General features: G+C 49.7%; 1 protein-coding gene across 13 annotated transcripts in view; it reads left to right on the top strand.

Annotated features, from left to right (window-relative positions):
- Positions 1 to 16,726, top strand: part of LARS2 (leucyl-tRNA synthetase 2, mitochondrial) — a 188,454-nt gene that overhangs the window by 119,805 nt on the left and 51,923 nt on the right. For all 13 annotated transcript variants that reach the window (XR_008420593.1, XR_002071834.2, XM_053898226.1 and 10 more), the window contains 4 exons: positions 515 to 674; positions 9,858 to 9,962; positions 12,663 to 12,778; positions 15,955 to 16,238. Coding sequence is in view for 11 of the 13 variants with exons in the window: in XM_053898226.1 (XP_053754201.1) it covers positions 515 to 674; positions 9,858 to 9,962; positions 12,663 to 12,778; positions 15,955 to 16,238 (665 nt within the window). In the remaining 2 variants the exon portion in view is untranslated. The remainder of the gene's footprint in view (positions 1 to 514; positions 675 to 9,857; positions 9,963 to 12,662; positions 12,779 to 15,954; positions 16,239 to 16,726) is intronic.

Here is a 16,726-nt window from a genome sequence, read left to right on the forward strand (position 1 = left end):
AATAAGTAAATAAATAAATAAAATTAAAAAAAAAAAACCCAACTAATCAGATCATAAAATGGGCATAGGACTTAAATAGATTAGGAAAAAAAAAAAAAAGATGCCTTTAATTTTTTTCCTTTACCTTAAGTCCTGGAGGAAAGTATAGCCCCTTTGTCAGGACAGAAACAACATAGTGTTGATAGTTATTTTTGATTCGTGAGCAAAGGAGCCAGGGAACGGGAGGGCCTCTTTCCTAGCATGCTTTGACCACCTGCGCTTGGGGGCCGCCGAGCATGCCTGGCAGGGGGCACCAGGGAGGGCTTCTCCAAGAGGAACTCGATCCTCTCCTCTCCTGCCCGTCTCTGCCCCTGCCATGGGCCGTCACAGGGCCCTACGTGCCTGGGACTGCAGCCAAAAATTGGCCCCAGTGCTCGGGAGGGACAGGAGGGGAGGGAGAAGGGGATGTGGCCGGGGAGCACGGCAGCCCGGAAGGAGCACTGAGGAATGGAATGACTCTGTTTTCACTTGCCAGGTGGACGGGCACGTCACGGGAGAAAAGCTGACGGCCTACACGGCGACCCCCGAGGCCATTTACGGCACCTCCCACGTCGCCATCTCTCCCAGCCACAGACTCCTGCACGGGCACAGCTCTCTGAAGGAAACCTTTCGGAAGGCACTCGTCCCTGGCCAAGGTGAGCTGGCAAGTTCAGGCCACCGCCGGGATTACACCTTAGGGACAGCGCTTCCCAGGTTCACGGTCCTTTCACATACGTCGTCCTGTGTGATTTGTCCTTCACCTGGGCCTGACTTGGTACTATTTTATTTTATTTCAATGTAAAAAATTTTTAATTTTTTTAGGTTTATTTATTTTGAGAGAGAGAAGGGTAGGGGCAGAGAGACGGAGGAGAGAGAATCCCCCGTGGCAGGCTCCACACCATTAGCAGAGAACCCAATGTGGGGCTTGAACCCGCGAACCACAAGACCATGACTTGAGCTGAAATCAAGTTTGGATGCTTCATTGAGCCACCCAGGTGTCCCTAAAATTTTTTTTTTTTAATGTTTATTTATTTTTGAGAGAGAGAGGGTACACGTGAGCAAGGGAGGGGTGGGAAGGGCGAGGGGAGGGAGATTGGGAGGGTCTCAAACAGGCTTCATACTCCACGCGTAGCCCGATGCAGGGCTCGATCCCACCACCCTGGGATCATGACCTGAGCTGAAACTAAGAGTCGGACACTCAACCAACTGAGCCACCCGGGCGCCCCTGCTTCTTGAGTTTCTGACCAAAAGCTCAATTCTCTTTAAATATAATCTAGATTTAAAACCCTTTTCTGATAGGAATCGAATCTCCCGCTTAATGTATAATTCCGTCCTCAAATACAACTCTCCTGATGACGGCGACAGGGAGGAAGCCAGTGAGAATCAGAGGAACCATTTTCAACAAGTTCATTTTATTGTTTTAAAGAATTCCCACCGTAATCTGGGCAGATGAGCAGAGCGGTCCTCAGTACACGCCTTCAGTCCGTGGGTCAGGCTGGCCTGGAATCGGCCCAGAAGGTGCTGTGGGTCAGTGCGGGTTTGGGGAGTTCCTGTGCGTTAGTCCGGATTCTGTGGTTGCACGCAACAGAATCCATCCCGGGCCAACCCAGAGGACAGAGGGAACATGCTGGAGGCTGTGGGAAGCTTGCTGACCGGCAGGAACGAGTCGGGAAGGAGACTTGGCCCAGGGCAGCCGTGGGGTTTTGGCAGCTGGAGCTGACAGTCGGCCGAGCGTCACTGACTGAGTGAATCTGCTCCCACCTTGCCCTCAGTGCTGGGGCACTTGGTCCAAGATTCCTGTTGCGGGGAAAGGTGTCTGAGTGGCGTAAGTGAGGCCCTTGGCCTTTTTCTCGGGCAAGGGAAGGGCGGACACGTTCCTGGTTAGACCACCAAGACTATAACCAGCGAGGAGGGGTAGCTCCCCCTCAACAAACTCGGAGGCTCTTACCCAAGGAAGGCGGTATGGGCCCTGGGCAGGCGAAAGGAAGTCCCCCATCCGTTAGAAGTAGGTCTCCGGAGAAATGTAAATATTTCTGTAAAGATCTCATCCTTGTTCTCTTTTCATAGACTCAAGTTCAACCCAGAGCACACAGTCTGAGTTATCAGGGTCTGAATTATTTGACTACAGAAACGATAGTCATGGTGATGTCAAGTTTCTGTTTGTTCGTTTGTGTGTTTGCTTTCATTGCTATTCTTAAAATAACCAGAATGAAAAATTTCCAGGCTGGAAAGATAGACAATGTCATCCCAACCTCCCTTCGCTTGAGATATAATTGCTGGGGCACCTGGCTGGCTCAGTGAGTAGAGCACACAGCTCTTAATCTCAGGGCCATGAGTTTAAGCTCCGTGCTGGGCATGGGGCCTGCTTAAAAAATAAAAATGAATAGAGACTTAACTGGTTACTTCCAGTATAAAGCCAGGGTCAAATCAGTGAGCCCTCAGGAAGAGCCTGCTCCGCGCTAAGCACTCAGGGACGCGCAGAGGAGCGCAGGTCCGCCTTCTTCCGCGGGGTCACGACAGGAGGGCCAGATGCACGTTCGATTCACTCTGGCACAAGACGGATCTCATCTGCTGTCATCTCTTGTCACATCAAAATGGAAAACAAGACTTGTGTTAAAATTTCGGTCCAGTGCAGCTCTCTCTGGTTTACTTTCTACCTACTCAAAAGAAATACTGGATTCTTTTCAACTGTTCGTTTAAAGGGAAAACTCCTAGTTTTTAACTCTCAGGAGCATTTTGAGATTCTTTGTGGGCTGTGATGGTTGAATGATATCTAAAATCAAAAGACAAAAAAAAGGTAAATATCTAGCTCTTGGATTTTGTTTTCTTATGGTTAATCTAGTGACACAAATGAAAATGAGGTCATATTAACAGGGGCTTAATGAGATCATATATTATAAAAGACGGAGGGGTGCCTGGGTGGCTCAGTCCACTAAGTGTCTGACTCTTGGTATCGGCTCAGGTCATGATCTCAGAGTCATGAGATCGAGTCCTGGGTTGGGCTCTGCACTGAGCATGGACCCCCCCTTAAGATTCTCTCTCTCTCTCTCTCTCTCTCTCTCTCTCTCTCTCTCTGTCTCCCTTTGTTCCTATCCCTGCTCATGCGTGCATGCTCTCTAAAATAAAAATTTTTGAAAAAATGTATATATAGGAGATGGCGTTCCTGACATGAGAGGCACTGTATCAGTTCCAGACATTTTAATGTGTAAGAAATTAAGAACTTATTTTAGCAGGTGCAAAGAGTGATGTTTTCGTGATCATTGTTTCATGATCGTCGTCGTATTTTAACCACGAATGGTTCACTAGCTTCCTTCTCACCTCTTCTTAATAATCTCTGAAATAATTCCAAATGGAACATTCCGCCCAGCGCTCAATGTTCCAGTTCTAATTTTCAGCGTGGAAGTAGCCTCTTTGCAGATATCAACGTATTCAAAGTCTCCAGGTTATTTTGCGCGTCAAGTCTCTGGATTTTGACGCGTGGCGTTCACTAGTGATGTAAGGCCAGCGCGGTGCCTTGGGTATGAGGGTTTTTCCAGAACTCAAACTTAAAATCACCACACGAATATGGCTCTGTGCCTTCTTTGGCCTCTGAGGTTACATTCTAAACCCAAACATCACGTCGCTGTTGTCATTTGCCATTGCCGGCCGGCTCAAATCAGGCGAGCGGCTTGTTTTTTTCCATCCAGTGTCCGTCCGGTTTTGAGGGTGACTAGTGACCACTGAAAGTCAGGGCAGCACTCACTTGTGACGCACTGGATCCCCTGCAGGAGTTGACGTTCTCATACACGAGTCCCTGCAGCCGCTAAGGGGGTCTCTGTCTGTCAGCTCCTGCACTGGCACAGGATGGCCAAGGTTCTGGTCCCAGAGCCGTCCCGTGACTCAAGGAAGGACACTCGACCGTTGTGAGTTTGGCTTTCCCAGCGGAGCGGGCAGGGCGGTTGCGGAGGCCCTGCGGGTACAGAAGGAGCCCCGAGGGGCTCGGAGGAGGAGGGCGACACACGTGGATGGGGTGATGCTTGGGTGACAGAGGAGTGGCATGCCATGAGTTCAGGTAACAGACGGTGAGGACAGGAGAAGAGCGGTGGTCAGAACGGAGGGGCCGGAGCAGCTCCCAGAAGTGTCTGGAGGGCAGCGAGGGCAGAGGCTCGGGGACGCCGCCCTGATTCCTGGCCGGGCCGACTGGGTTGCTGATGTCATTGACGAGAAGTACTGTGTTCCACTCAGCCTCCTATAATTTGGCATAGATTCCTTTAAGAGAGCAAAAAGTCAGGTGCTTCCCTCCAGAGTTCTTGAAATTGAGTTTATTTTCATCATTGACGTTGCCGCCTCCCCTCAGCTGACCGCCTCTGACTTAAGTCGTGTTATGTAAGCTCTGACTTGATGGAAGCCACAAACCATAAAAAGCATCAATAGGGAAACATCACCAGAGTTCTAGAAGCTGTTCTGTCTTTTCCTGGCGTCTTTTCTTACATTTCTAATATTAAAATATTCAAACCCCGAGGCTTTGGAACCAAACATTTCAGTGCTGAGTCACCAGTGGTCTACGTGATGCGTGTTTTTGCCCAAAGAGTAAATGAGGTCTCCCCGAAGGGTTCCTCAGAACGCTGTTGTTGTCAACAGCATCAGAGAGCAAGAGCCCCACCTCCCCGGGAGCCCCGGAGCATTCAGTAATTGCTGTCGTCGTCCCCTCTTTCTGCTTAGTATCTGTGTGGGGACGGGACACGAGGGCGAGGAAGGGAATCCCGTAGGTGACAGCCTGTGCTTTAACCAAACAAACTGGGCCCCCTCGCATCCTTCCGGCACGTGTCAATAGATGTTCTGTGCAGGGAAGCGCCTCTGTGCTCACGTAGCCCGGAACAAACAAAAGCGAGCAGGTCTCTTTGCTTCTGGACTTCTCGGAACCTTTGCTCTACACCGTGACTGCCTCAGAGCAGAGCAGATGGCGTGTTTCACACTTACGTGACCACACAGCCCTGTTTTCCGCAGAGTATCCCTGCACGGAGCCCGCTTTGCTGAACACCGAAGGGAATCCATCTGCCTGTCTTTTGCCAGAGGGCACGAAAGACCTGCTGGCTTTAGTGGCGGGCCCCGGGGAGCAGTGGGCACCTTTTCTGCCCAGGACATTTCCTTTGCACTGATGTGTTTGGGAGTTAGGGAGCCACGGTAGGAAATGCTTCGGTGACTTGGGGTTTCTCCGTGGCTTCCTTGTCTTCCTGCTTTGCGTTGCCAGTGCCTGATCAAGGAGAAGGACGGAGAGCTCTAGACCTGGTCGAGAGCTTCAGATTTTATTTGATTTTGTTCTTTCTAAGAAATAGATTTGGACCAGGGATAGCATGCAAGTTGCTGGTCTGTAATCATTACAGGTCTGCCAGTTCTTAAGTTCACAGACTGATTTGTTTTTCCTCGTTGAGATATAATTCACATACCATGAAATTCACCCTGAATTTAATTTTTTTCGTGTTTATTTTTGAGACAGAGCGTGAGCGGGGCAGGGGCAGAGAGAGAGAGAGAGAGGGAGACACAGAACCAAGCAGGCTCCAGGCCCTGAGCTGTCAGCACAGAGCCCGATGTGGGGCTCGAACTCACACACCATGAGATCATGACCTGAGCCGAAGTCGGACGCTTAACCGACAGAGCCACCCAGGCGCCCCTCCCTCCTTTTTTCATTGCTTCGCCCTTCAAGTGCACAATCCCGTGGTTGTTGGTCTATCCACAGAATTATACAACCGTCCGTCAGTGTTAGAACATTTTCATCACCCCAAAGAGATCCCACAGCTCGTAGCAGCTGCCCCCAATCCTACAGTTTCCCCCAGCCCTGGGCAGCCACTAGTCTACTCGCTTCATAGGTTTGCCGATTCCGGACATTTTGCATAAATGGAATCGTGCGGTCTTTGTCCTTTTGTGACTGGTTTCTTTTCACTTAGTGTAATGTTTTCAAGCTCATCCATGCTGTAGCCTGTGTCTGTTCGCTATTCCTTTTTCATTTCAGGATAATGTTATGCATTGTACTCATCCGTTCATTGGTTGATCGACATGTCGGTTCCACTTTCTAGCTGCTATGAATGATGCCGCTGTGCACATAAGTACAGATTTCTGAGTGGACGTATGTTTTCATTTCCTCATATATGTATCCAGGAGTAGAATTACTGGGTCATATGGTAGTTCTGTGTTTCGCTAGTCGAGGAAGTGTCAGACTTTCCCGCAACAGCTGCACTGTTTTACGTTCCGACCAGCAGCGTATGAGGGCTCCGATTGCCCCACGGCTTTGCCAGCACGTGTTATTGTCCATCTTTTTGAGTATGATCATCCTAGTGGGTAGGAGTGGTGTCTCACTGTGGTTTTGATTTGCATCTGCCCAGTGGCTGATGGCGCTGAGCATCTTTGCATGTGTTTATTGGCCATTTGTGTACCCTCTTTTTTAATGTTTTTTTTTTTTTTTGAGAGAGAGAGAGAGAGAGAGAGACAGTGTGTGTGCATGCACACACGCACGCGGGCACGCAAGTTGGGGAGGGGCAGAGAGAGAGAATCCCAAGCAGGCTCCGCGCTCAGCATGGAGCCCGATGCGGGGCTGGAACCCATGACCCTGGGATCAAGACCTGAGCCAAAATCAAGAGTCAGATGTTCAACCAGCCGAGCCACCCGGGTGCCCCCATTTGTGTATCTTCTCTGGAGAAATGTCTATTCAGATCCTCTGCCCGTTTTTTAATTGAGTTGTCTTTCTGTCGTTGAATTTTAACAGTTCTTTACATGTTTTAGGTACAAGTCTCTTATCAGATATATGATTTACAAAGATGCTCTCCAGTTCTGGGGGTTGTCTTTTCACTTCCTGTCTTCCATGTAGGTCTTTAGTCCGTTTTTGAGCTAATTTGTATATATGGCAAAAGTAAGGATCCACCTTCATTCTTTTGCATGTGGTCACGTTTTTTTAATATATGTATTTTTAACATGTATTCATTTTTGAGAGACCGAGAGCAAGCAGGGGTGGGGCAGAGAGAGAGGGAGACACAGAATCCAAAGCGGGCTCCAGGCTCTGAGCTGTCAGCACAGAGCCCGACGCGGGGCTCAAACTCACAAACTGTGAGATCATGACCTGAGCCAAAATCAAGAGTCGGATGCTTAACCGGCTAAGGCACCCCGGTGCCCCTCCATCTTTCTTTTTAAAAAATTAATTAGTGTTTTGTAAGATCCAATTAATATATGTATATCACATGAAAGTCAAAGTCAAAGAGTATTAGCAACAGCAGGAGCTTCCTTCCCCAGCCCCGTTCAATCCTTTTAGGTGTGTTAGTTAGGCTAGGAGTTTGGTGGCTATGACAGAGTCCTGACAACACGGTGACTTAAAAAGGCATAAGTTTGTTTCTTGCCCACATGAATCTCAGAGCGAGTATAACAAGTCTGCTTTATGAGTCAGTCACAGCCAAGGCTCTTTCGGCCGTCCCACTGTGCACTTCAAGGGTCTTGGCCTTCCCTGTGTGCTCTGAGACGTTCAGCACATCGTCTGCATTGCGTTAAGTAACCAGCGGAGAATGAAGGGCGTGCTCCTTCCCTCTGAGAGCATGACCTAGAAGTCGCTTCTGCACGTACCCCGTGGCCACACTGGCGGAAGGGAGGCGGAGCAGTGCTGTCGTGAGCTGTGCAGCCGAGCGTCCAGCTAAGTGTTTTGTTGCTGAGTCGGAAGGAGAGGCAGGTCCGGGGTCAGCCTGTGCCCCACGTGTCTCTCTGGTACAGCCCTCCCTGTGTCTGGGTAATGGGCCTCCCCTGCTTCCCCTCAGCTCACCAGTTCTCGACATTACCTTGCGACTTTTACTGTCACACCTCGTCTCCCGTCCTCCTCATCACGTTTTCTCGTGACCGCAGACTTCACGTGTGTGCACGTCTTCTTTGAGGAGGGGCAGTACGGAATCGGAAACCCGGGTCTCCCCTTTGGGAAATGGCAGCACTTAGGCGGCTCGGGCAGCAGGTGCCTCCCAGCTGCGGTACCGTGGGTGCTGCTGAACCTCTGCCCTGGAGACCCGTTTGGGTTGCGTGTCACTCTGTCCCCACCCTAGCCCACCCTTTGCTTCCTCACCCCCCCCCCCCCACCTCCTGCTGCCAAGGTGAAAGGTGAGAAGAGCCGGTTTAGGTGCCTACAGAGCCTACCTTTCCCTCTTTGAAATGAATAAATCTAGGGGCGCCCGGGCGGCTCAGTCAGTGAAGCGTCCAGCTCTTCATTTCGGCTCAGGTCATGACCTCACAGTTTGTGAGTTCGAGCCCTGCATCGGGCTGTCTGCTGTCAGCACAGAGCCCACTTCAGATCCTCTGTCCACCCCCCCCCACCCCGCCCCTCCCCAGCTCGCACCCATACACGCACTCTCCCTCCCTAAGATACAATAAACATCAAAAAATAAATAAATAAATCTTACTTCCTGGGCATATTCTAACTTTGGGGTTTGTAAAACATATTTCAGATAAATTATAGGAAGTCTTAAAACACGGCCAATACAGGTAGTAAGAGTTCACAAATTACAACTGCGGTCAGTTGCTCATGTTGCAGTAAGCGCAAATGAGCTCGCTAATTGCTTACCACTCCTCATCCCTTCTTCCTTTGGGACTGCATTTGCGTCTTCGTGCTTCCGTTCCTGCACATCGTCAGTGAAGATTCATCTATTAATGGCTTGGCTCCCTGCTGTGGTAGTTGTAACAAGCTTCATTTAAGATGGCACACTGTTTGGATAATTCCAAATTAAGTGTTTTGTTACTACCACATAAATATCATTCACAGCTGAGCCAAGGACACTATGGTTACTTTTTCCTTTTGGTAATAACTTTCTGTTTTGCCTGAAGTTAATGATATCTTCTTTTTTTTTTTTTTTTCCATCTGCTTTGTGTTCTTTGAATTTCTAAGTCTTCCCACACCCTCCTAGAGGCTCTTTGAAACTCCTCTCAATACAAGTTTTCTACACATTCCAACCTGTCAGATCAAATGTATTGATCCCTCTTTTCCCCCCGGAAGATGCTTCGTGGGCCCTCTATCCTGCTCAAGCCTGACCTGGTCACTCTCTAGGCCTCTGCTGCCCATCTGCTGCCTAGGGCTTCCCTCTCTCTTTGTTCTGAGAGTGTCCTGACCCTCTTTCCTTTGTTGGATCCTCCGTTTCCTAGATCCCGTTTCTGTCTCTTTCTTAATTTACCCCTTCGTTTTGCTGGAACACATCCTCTGCTGTCTCCTGAGAAAGGGTAAGTGGGAAGAACTGTTCTGTCCTTGTATGTCTGGATCTCTCCTGCTCTCTGCTTAGTTATTCTCTACTCTCTTATCCACTTCCGTTTTCAGGTGTGAGGATTTGGAATTCCAGACATCTCCTAGTCATCGTAGATTTTTGTGTTGCTTGTTCTTCTGTATATTTGAGGTATTTTTTTTTTTAATGTTTATTTTTGAGAGAGAGAGAGCACATGAGCAGTGGAGGAGCAGAGAGAGAGGGAAAGAGGGGCTCAAACCCACAAAAATGCAAGATCATGACCTGAGCCAAAAATCAAGAGTTGGCCACTTAACCGACTGAGCCACCCAGGGGCCCCCTGAGGTACTTTTCAAAAGGAAAAAGGGGTGGCGGGAACGTCTTTTACCATCTGGAAAGTAAACACGCCATTTCACTTCTTTGGTTGTGAGCACAGATGAACATTTTTGTGGGTTTGCTTCACCTTTTGACTCTCTACTGGTGTGAATTATCCATTGATAACTTCGGAGAACAGATTTCTTTAAACCGTTAGCACAAGACACGGAAGTCCCAGTGCTTATTTTTCTCACTTACCTCCTCTGAGACTCAGATGGTGTGCGTACCCCAGCTGTCACTTGCTCTCGTTTTCAGACTGCCTCACGCCCGTGACGGCCGTGAACATGCTCACCCAGCGGGAGGCCCCTGTCGTTATCTTGGCCAAAGCTGACTTTGAGGGCTCTCTGGATTCCAAAATAGGTGAGTAGCTATTAAAATACAATCAGGAGAATATACTTAGCAGGCTTCCGATCAAAACCCCAGCCTGTCGCGGTCAACTACAATTGCTCCCTGCTGACTCCATGGTCTGTTTTGCCTCTGGAAAAAAATGATATGCCCGTCATTTAAACATCCCTTATTTAATAACTACATTTTGAAAATATACCCAGTAGTCCACACCTTGCTAGTTGCTATTGAGAATAATAAAAAGTATCTGGCCGGTAGAGCTAGTTGGTGAGACGCATACATATGGTGTGGGGAATAATAGAACTCCGATGAAATCTGATTTCGGAGCTCCTAGAACCAACAGGAACTGTGGAGATGGGGGTTCTGAGCACGCATGATGGATTGGGCTGGGTTTTGGCAGAGGTCTGTGGGGGAGGTGAACTTGAGCCCTCCAGGGAAGGGACCGTGACACAGCAGTAGGGTTGGAGGTGCATTTAGAACCGTGCGTTGGATGTCCCCTGCGGCCTCGCTCATCCCTCGCTCATCCTCAGGTGTCGTCACCTAGCGGGGCTCGGGGGTGAACCAGAGGCTGAAAACTAATGACAGCGCGTGCAAAATCCGCCCTTTGGATGGGCCCGAGCGCCCCTCTTCTCCAGGATTCCGGCTGCAGATCCCAGCCACTCTCAAAGTGCCAAGAATCTGCAGAGAAAGTTCCTTCCACTCTCAGTTTCCCGGCACCCAGAAGAAACAGCATTTCTTATCAACATCGCCTTTTCCCTCCCAATTCCCAGATCGGTTTTTGGCAAAGTGATTTGAAGAACCAGCCAAACAGAAAATGGATATTAAGGCATTCGGGCCATTCCCTTCTGACCATTGGAACCTGGAAAGTGTGTTGCTTGAGGGAAATAATTCCTTCTATTTACTCTTACATATTTTATAATTAGTAAGATTCATTAGTACAATCAGCCAAGATAAACAATAAAAGGACCTCTTGTTGATGTGGCTTTTTGCTTTTACAGGGGGTGAGGGGAGGGGTGTATTTTGAGTCAAATTACTGGCACAGTATTGAAAATTTTGAAAGAAAAAAAAGTCTGATTTTTTTTTTTTTTTAGGATGTGCCTGGAAATAATTTTTCCTGTTGTCTTGAATTCCCACAGTTACATTATTAACATTTTCTGAGTTACTGCTTCTTGCCTTCCAAGAAGAGCAATAGAAATAAAAAAGAGATAAAGTGGTGTTTTTGCCATTTCACCTGCACTTTACAAGTAGTTCATGTCCGGGGCACCTGGGTGGCTCAGTCGGTTAAGCGCCCGGCTTTGGCTCAGGTCATGATCTCACAGCTCATGAGTTCGAGCCCCGTGTCGGGCTCTGTGCTGACAGCTCAGAGCCTGGAGCCTGTTTCGGATTCTGTGTCTCCCTCTCTCTCTGCCTCTCCCCTGTTCTCAGTCTGTCTGTCTCTCTCTCTCAAAAATAAAGATTAAAAACAAAATAGTTCACATCCTGCTGAGCCCCACATAACCCACACTGTGGTCCAGAGCATTCTTTATGTGGTCAAATGAATTTTTTGGCCACAGTGTCTCCTTTCGAACGTTTCTCCTCATTACCCCAAACCATACGCTTTGGGAGGGTAACAAATGGACACTTTCCAGTAATATTTATTGCTTGCCATTTGTCCTCACCCTTCCTTCAAGTCCACTCTGAACATTTGTCTGCCTCATTAGGTGCTTTTTGTCAGTAATCTCAGCCGGAACACCACAGAACTTTCCATCACACCACGGAGCGTTCTGTCTCGCCAGGGAGCTTTAGGACATGTCTCCCAAACATTAAATCACCCTTGTAGGGTGGTGTTCCAAGGAGGTCACCCGTGGAAATGTGACCGAAAGCACTGTATGTGTTGCCCTTAGTTTTCTCTCCCAGTGGCCACGTGACACGTCGTGTCTGCAGGGACGTTAGCAGGTGTCACGGCTGACCCTCCAGCAGGAGCTCTCAACCAGGGGCGATTTGGCCACCAGAGGACGTTTGGCAATTCTGCCGTCATTTTTCTGTCACACTCGGGGAATGCTACTGGCAGAGACCAGGGACGCTCCCCAACATCCTACAGTCCTCGGCACAGCCTCACAGCTAAGTCCAGGAGGCCGGCAGTGCCAGGATTGAGAACCCACCACGGGCAAGCTTGGGTGTATGAATAGCTGAAGCCGACAGTAGGCCTTGGCCCTCTGCATGAGTGATTTACTTATGCTCAACTCCGTCTCCAGGGCATATGTGGGTTGAAGAATAAATTTCTGTTCAGAATGAAGGTACCTTTGCCTTTGGGAACAGAGCCCAGCGTGCAGAAACACAGCTGTCAGCTTTCCACTTCCGGACCGAGTGGATTTTTCCAGGGTGCCCTGCGTCTCGAGAGAATGTCACGGTCCTTGGTCACTGAGGGAATTCAGACAAGAGGCTTCTCCAGATGCTTGTGCTTCCCTGTCTCGGTGACACAAAGCACCCCGAGTCGTGTATTTCAGAATTACAACTCTTTTTGAAGCACAGAAGGAAGACTTTAAGAAGTAGGGGGGTGGGTTTCTCCAAGACGGTGCTCCTTTTTCCCGAGGAATGCGCCGTGGTTTTGTAACTTCTGTAGCTAAAAGAGGGTCTCCCTTGGGAAGCTAAAGCTGAGGGTGTTAATGCTGTCCATATCTCTGTGACTTGAGCATTTGCAAAGAAGGTGTTCTATGCTTCTCCCCTTCTGAATAGGAATTCCCAGCACCAGCCCAGAGGACGCCAGCTTAGCCCAAACCCTGGGCCTCCCCTACTCCGAAGTCATCGAGACTTTGCCGGATGGCACAGAGAGACTCCGCAACTCTGCTGAGGTGGGTTCCCCATGGCGCGGGCCTGACAGCTTCTCAGATCATGACCTTGGCCTGGATCTGATGAGCTGTTTTCCTTCAGGTGCAGATTACAACCTGCCGTTTCACTCATCCCTACACCTAATGGTCTTGCAGCTTCGTTTCTTAATCTTTGAAAACAAAACAACATTCTTTTTTTCAAGATCTAGAAATTTATCACCTCTAAATCAAGCCTAATCCTAGGTTCGTGGTTATTGTAGTCGTTCTATTTTGGGAATCTCCTGCTGGAAAAAAAAATCTCCCCTTCCGGGAAAACTAATTCCCTGGGAGAGTGACTGAAATTGGCTGTTCTCCCCAGATTATTGACTTGTTTCTACCTCAAGTTGAACTCGCCTATGGAAATGAACACTGAAGTTGAATCGTGTTTATTCATTTGGTCCAGGTTATCTCTTGGCAGGTGGTAGGTCTGGCAGGATTTGACCTCATCCTTGCAGTTGCCCCAGGCCAGGGAGTATGATGGAGGAGGTAGGGTGAGGGCTAAGTGGGAAAGAGCCGAGCTGGTGCTTCTCGAACTTGAGCGCACCCCAGAGTCGATGGGCGCCTCGTTCGGACCCAGAGTGCCTGGCAGATTCTGATTCAGCGGTCCCAGGTAGAACCCAAGAATTTGCACTTCTGGTAAGTTTCAGGTGCTTCCGTTGCTACAACTGATCCAGGATCCATATTTTGAGGATCCCTGGCCCAGAACTTTGCTATTCAAAGTGTGGTCCCCGGACCGGCCGCCCAGGCATCACTTGCCAGATGTGGAGACTCTCAGAGCCCCCTGAGTCTAATAAGATCCCCCATGAGATCTGTGTGCTTATATTGAGGTTTGACTCTTCTGGTTTAGAGCGCTGTTTCTTAAACTTGGCCGCCCTTCGGAAATACCTGGAAAGTGTTTTAAACTACTGATGCTTGAGTCCCACCCCAGAAATTCTGATTTGACGGTTACGGGGTGGGAGGCATGGATCGAACATCAAGCGTGTTCAGAGCTCCCCACGTGATTCTCTTGTGCAGCTGAGTCTGGGAACTGCCGGTGTCACCTAGTGAGTGCCCCCCTGGCCGTGTCTCTGAATCGCCCAGGAGATGCTTACTGGCCCCAGGCAGGGTGATCCTGATTCAGTTAGACCTGGAATTCGGGGATTTTCAGGTTGGGGAGTCCCTGACTATGGGATATCTTGTAGATACGTATACAGATAAACATATACAAAGAATAAGAGTGTGGCCAACTTTTTTTCCTTATGCGAGTGACGTTTTCTGACTCCGTGTGTGTGCCTTCACTTCGTAAACGGTATCCCCAGATGTGAGTCATGCTCTCAGATACGGAACCTTAAACCTTCTCTTCGACCGTGTTGGGGCAGGCTCCCTGGAGGAGGTGCAGAGCCAAAACCAAGGTGCCTGTAGCGGAGCCCTCGATGTCTCAGCAGGGCAAGAAAGGAGGCACTCGTGGCCAAAATTAGGCTTCTGAAGTGCCCAGAGAGATACTCCCTCCTTAGTATGGGACTGACGAGAATGAATGCTCCCTGGCTTGTTCGGATAGGTTCAGGTGGTCCATTGAACCCTCTCCAGGCTCTAGACTGAATATCTAGGACAACAAATGCTTTTGGGCAGGTGGAGGGAGAGCAGGTGGTGAGAGGCTCCTGTCATCCGTGAGCCTCTGGGATGTAAAGACAGTGATTCGTGGAGGAGGTAGACTTCCAAGAGAGCTTGTGATCGTTTGCCCCGTCATCGTGTGATGGCGGGGGTGTGGAGCGTGGAGCGTGAACCTTGCCATGGTCGCGAGCACTGTGTGTTCTTCAGGAGACCCTGCAGACCCCAAGGATGGGGCTGCTGTTGATAAACAGCTGCACGTATTTCTGCATATGCCTCATGCTCGTAAGCTCCTTGCGGACGGGGGGCAGAGCATAATTATCTTCGTGTCCCCAGTGCCTGGCAGAAGCCTGGCACATAGTAGGTATGCCGGCCATCTTCAGTGAACCAATTCCGGGGTACCCCGAGCCCCCCGTTGGCATTCCATGCCGGCTCCATTCTTACCATTAGTTTGGTTCTGAGAAGGGCATCAGATGAAAAGAGAAATTCTATTCTCAACTTAGAAAAATTTTTTTTTAATGTTTAATTTTGAGAGAGGGAGAGATAGAACGTGAGTGGGGGGGGGGACAGAGAGAGAGAGAGAGAGAGAGAGACAGAATCCCAAGCAGGCTCCAGGCTCCGAGCCATCAGCCCAGAGCCCGACGCGGGGCTCGAACCCACGAACTGGGAGATCCTGAGCCGAGCCGAAGTCGGACGCTTAACCGACTGCACCACCCGGGCGCCCCTCTCTTTTCCAGTTGTGTTTCACTCTTGCTGTCTCTAAATCGAGAGCATTTAAACAGAGAAGAAGTGGTTCTGGTCCTTCCAGCTGTGGCTCCAATTCGTTCCCCTGCTTTGCCTGAAATTCCTTCGGCTTCAGGATATTGAACCTTTTCTCTTCCAGATTATGTTTCTCCCAACAGGGGACTGGTCATTAGAAATGCATATCATGCAGTTCTTTGTTGGCAGCTCAAAGCATTTGATGTCTGCAGTATCTCGGGGCTCAGGTGATGAGGAGAGCCGCAGAACTCGAGCCAGTTTCCCCGTTAGACACAGTGGACACAGGGCGTGGGGCTGACAGTGCTTTTAGGGGGTCCTCAACAAGGTTTTCACTTCTTTTAAAACCAGAGGGGAAAAAAGTGAACTTTTAGGATTTCAAAATTTCATCCGTTTTCATTCCACACACTCCTAAAATACAATTTTAACAAATTTTTTTCAAGTTTGTTTATTTTGAGAGACAGAGCACAAGCAGGGGAGGGACTGAGAGAAAGAGAGACAGACTCCCAAGCAGGCTCCACCCCATCAGTGCAGAGCCCAGCGCGCGGCTTGAACTCACGAACCGTGAGATCGTGACCTGAGCCGAGATCAAGAGTCAGACGCCTAACCCGATGTGCCACCCAGGTGCCCCATAAAATACAGTCTTTGGTATCATCCTAAGGAGGAAGGGGCCACAAAGATAGAGGCACCTGGGGCTCGTGAAGACACAACATGGCCCTGCACAGACCACACACGAAAGTCGCAGTCTGGTGGCATGGGGGTGGTGACACCTTGTCCCTGTGGAGGGAAGACTAGGATTTCTCTCTTTCCCCTTGCAGTTCACAGGCATGAACCGGCAGGATGCGTTTCTAGCCTTGACCCAGAAAGCCCGGAGGAAGAGAGTCGGTGGAGACGTGACGAGTGACAAACTGAAGGACTGGCTGGTCTCGCGACAGCGGTACTGGGGCACGCCCATCCCCATGGTCCACTGCCCGGCCTGTGGCCCCGTGCCGGTGCCTCTGCAGGATTTGCCCGTGACCTTGCCCCACATCACAGCTTTTACCGGCAAGGGAGGCTCCCCCCTGGCCACGGCTTCGGACTGGGTGAACTGCGCCTGCCCGAGGTAAGGGGTCCCCAGCACCCTGCTGGAGTCTCAGGCTCTCTGCTCCCTTGACCTGGCACTTCGACCAGACTGGAAAGAATATGCTAGGTCTTTCGGGACGTTGGAGAGAAGGGGCTGGAATCTGAGGCCTGGCCACCGGGATGAGCACCCTCTCCTCTCCTCTCTGAGCCAGAAGCAGCAGCGGGTGTCCAGTCACATCCTTGCCAGAAACACCTGGTCCCATTGATGGAAAGCCGCACGTGTTCAGCATAGCTTTGTAAAAGGCCACTTCCTCCCATTTCATATTCCAGAGAGCTTCTTGGAAGCAGAGAAAATGGTGTCTCCTCTCTGCCTTGGTTTTCCCACCAAGAGGCTTGGTAGCAATGGAGATTTTCTCATAAGTAGCAGCGTGGTAGCTACGAGGGTGTGCATGCTGAGGGGTTTCGCTCTTTAATATACTGAAACACCTGCTCGTTTTGGAAGTAGGATTGTTTCACTGTTCGTTCCCC

The sequence above is a fragment of the Panthera pardus genome, unplaced genomic scaffold (assembly GCF_024362965.1).
Source record: "Panthera pardus isolate Hobbes unplaced genomic scaffold, ASM2436296v1 HiC_scaffold_8, whole genome shotgun sequence".
In the NCBI taxonomy this organism is placed as follows: domain Eukaryota; kingdom Metazoa; phylum Chordata; class Mammalia; order Carnivora; family Felidae; genus Panthera; species Panthera pardus.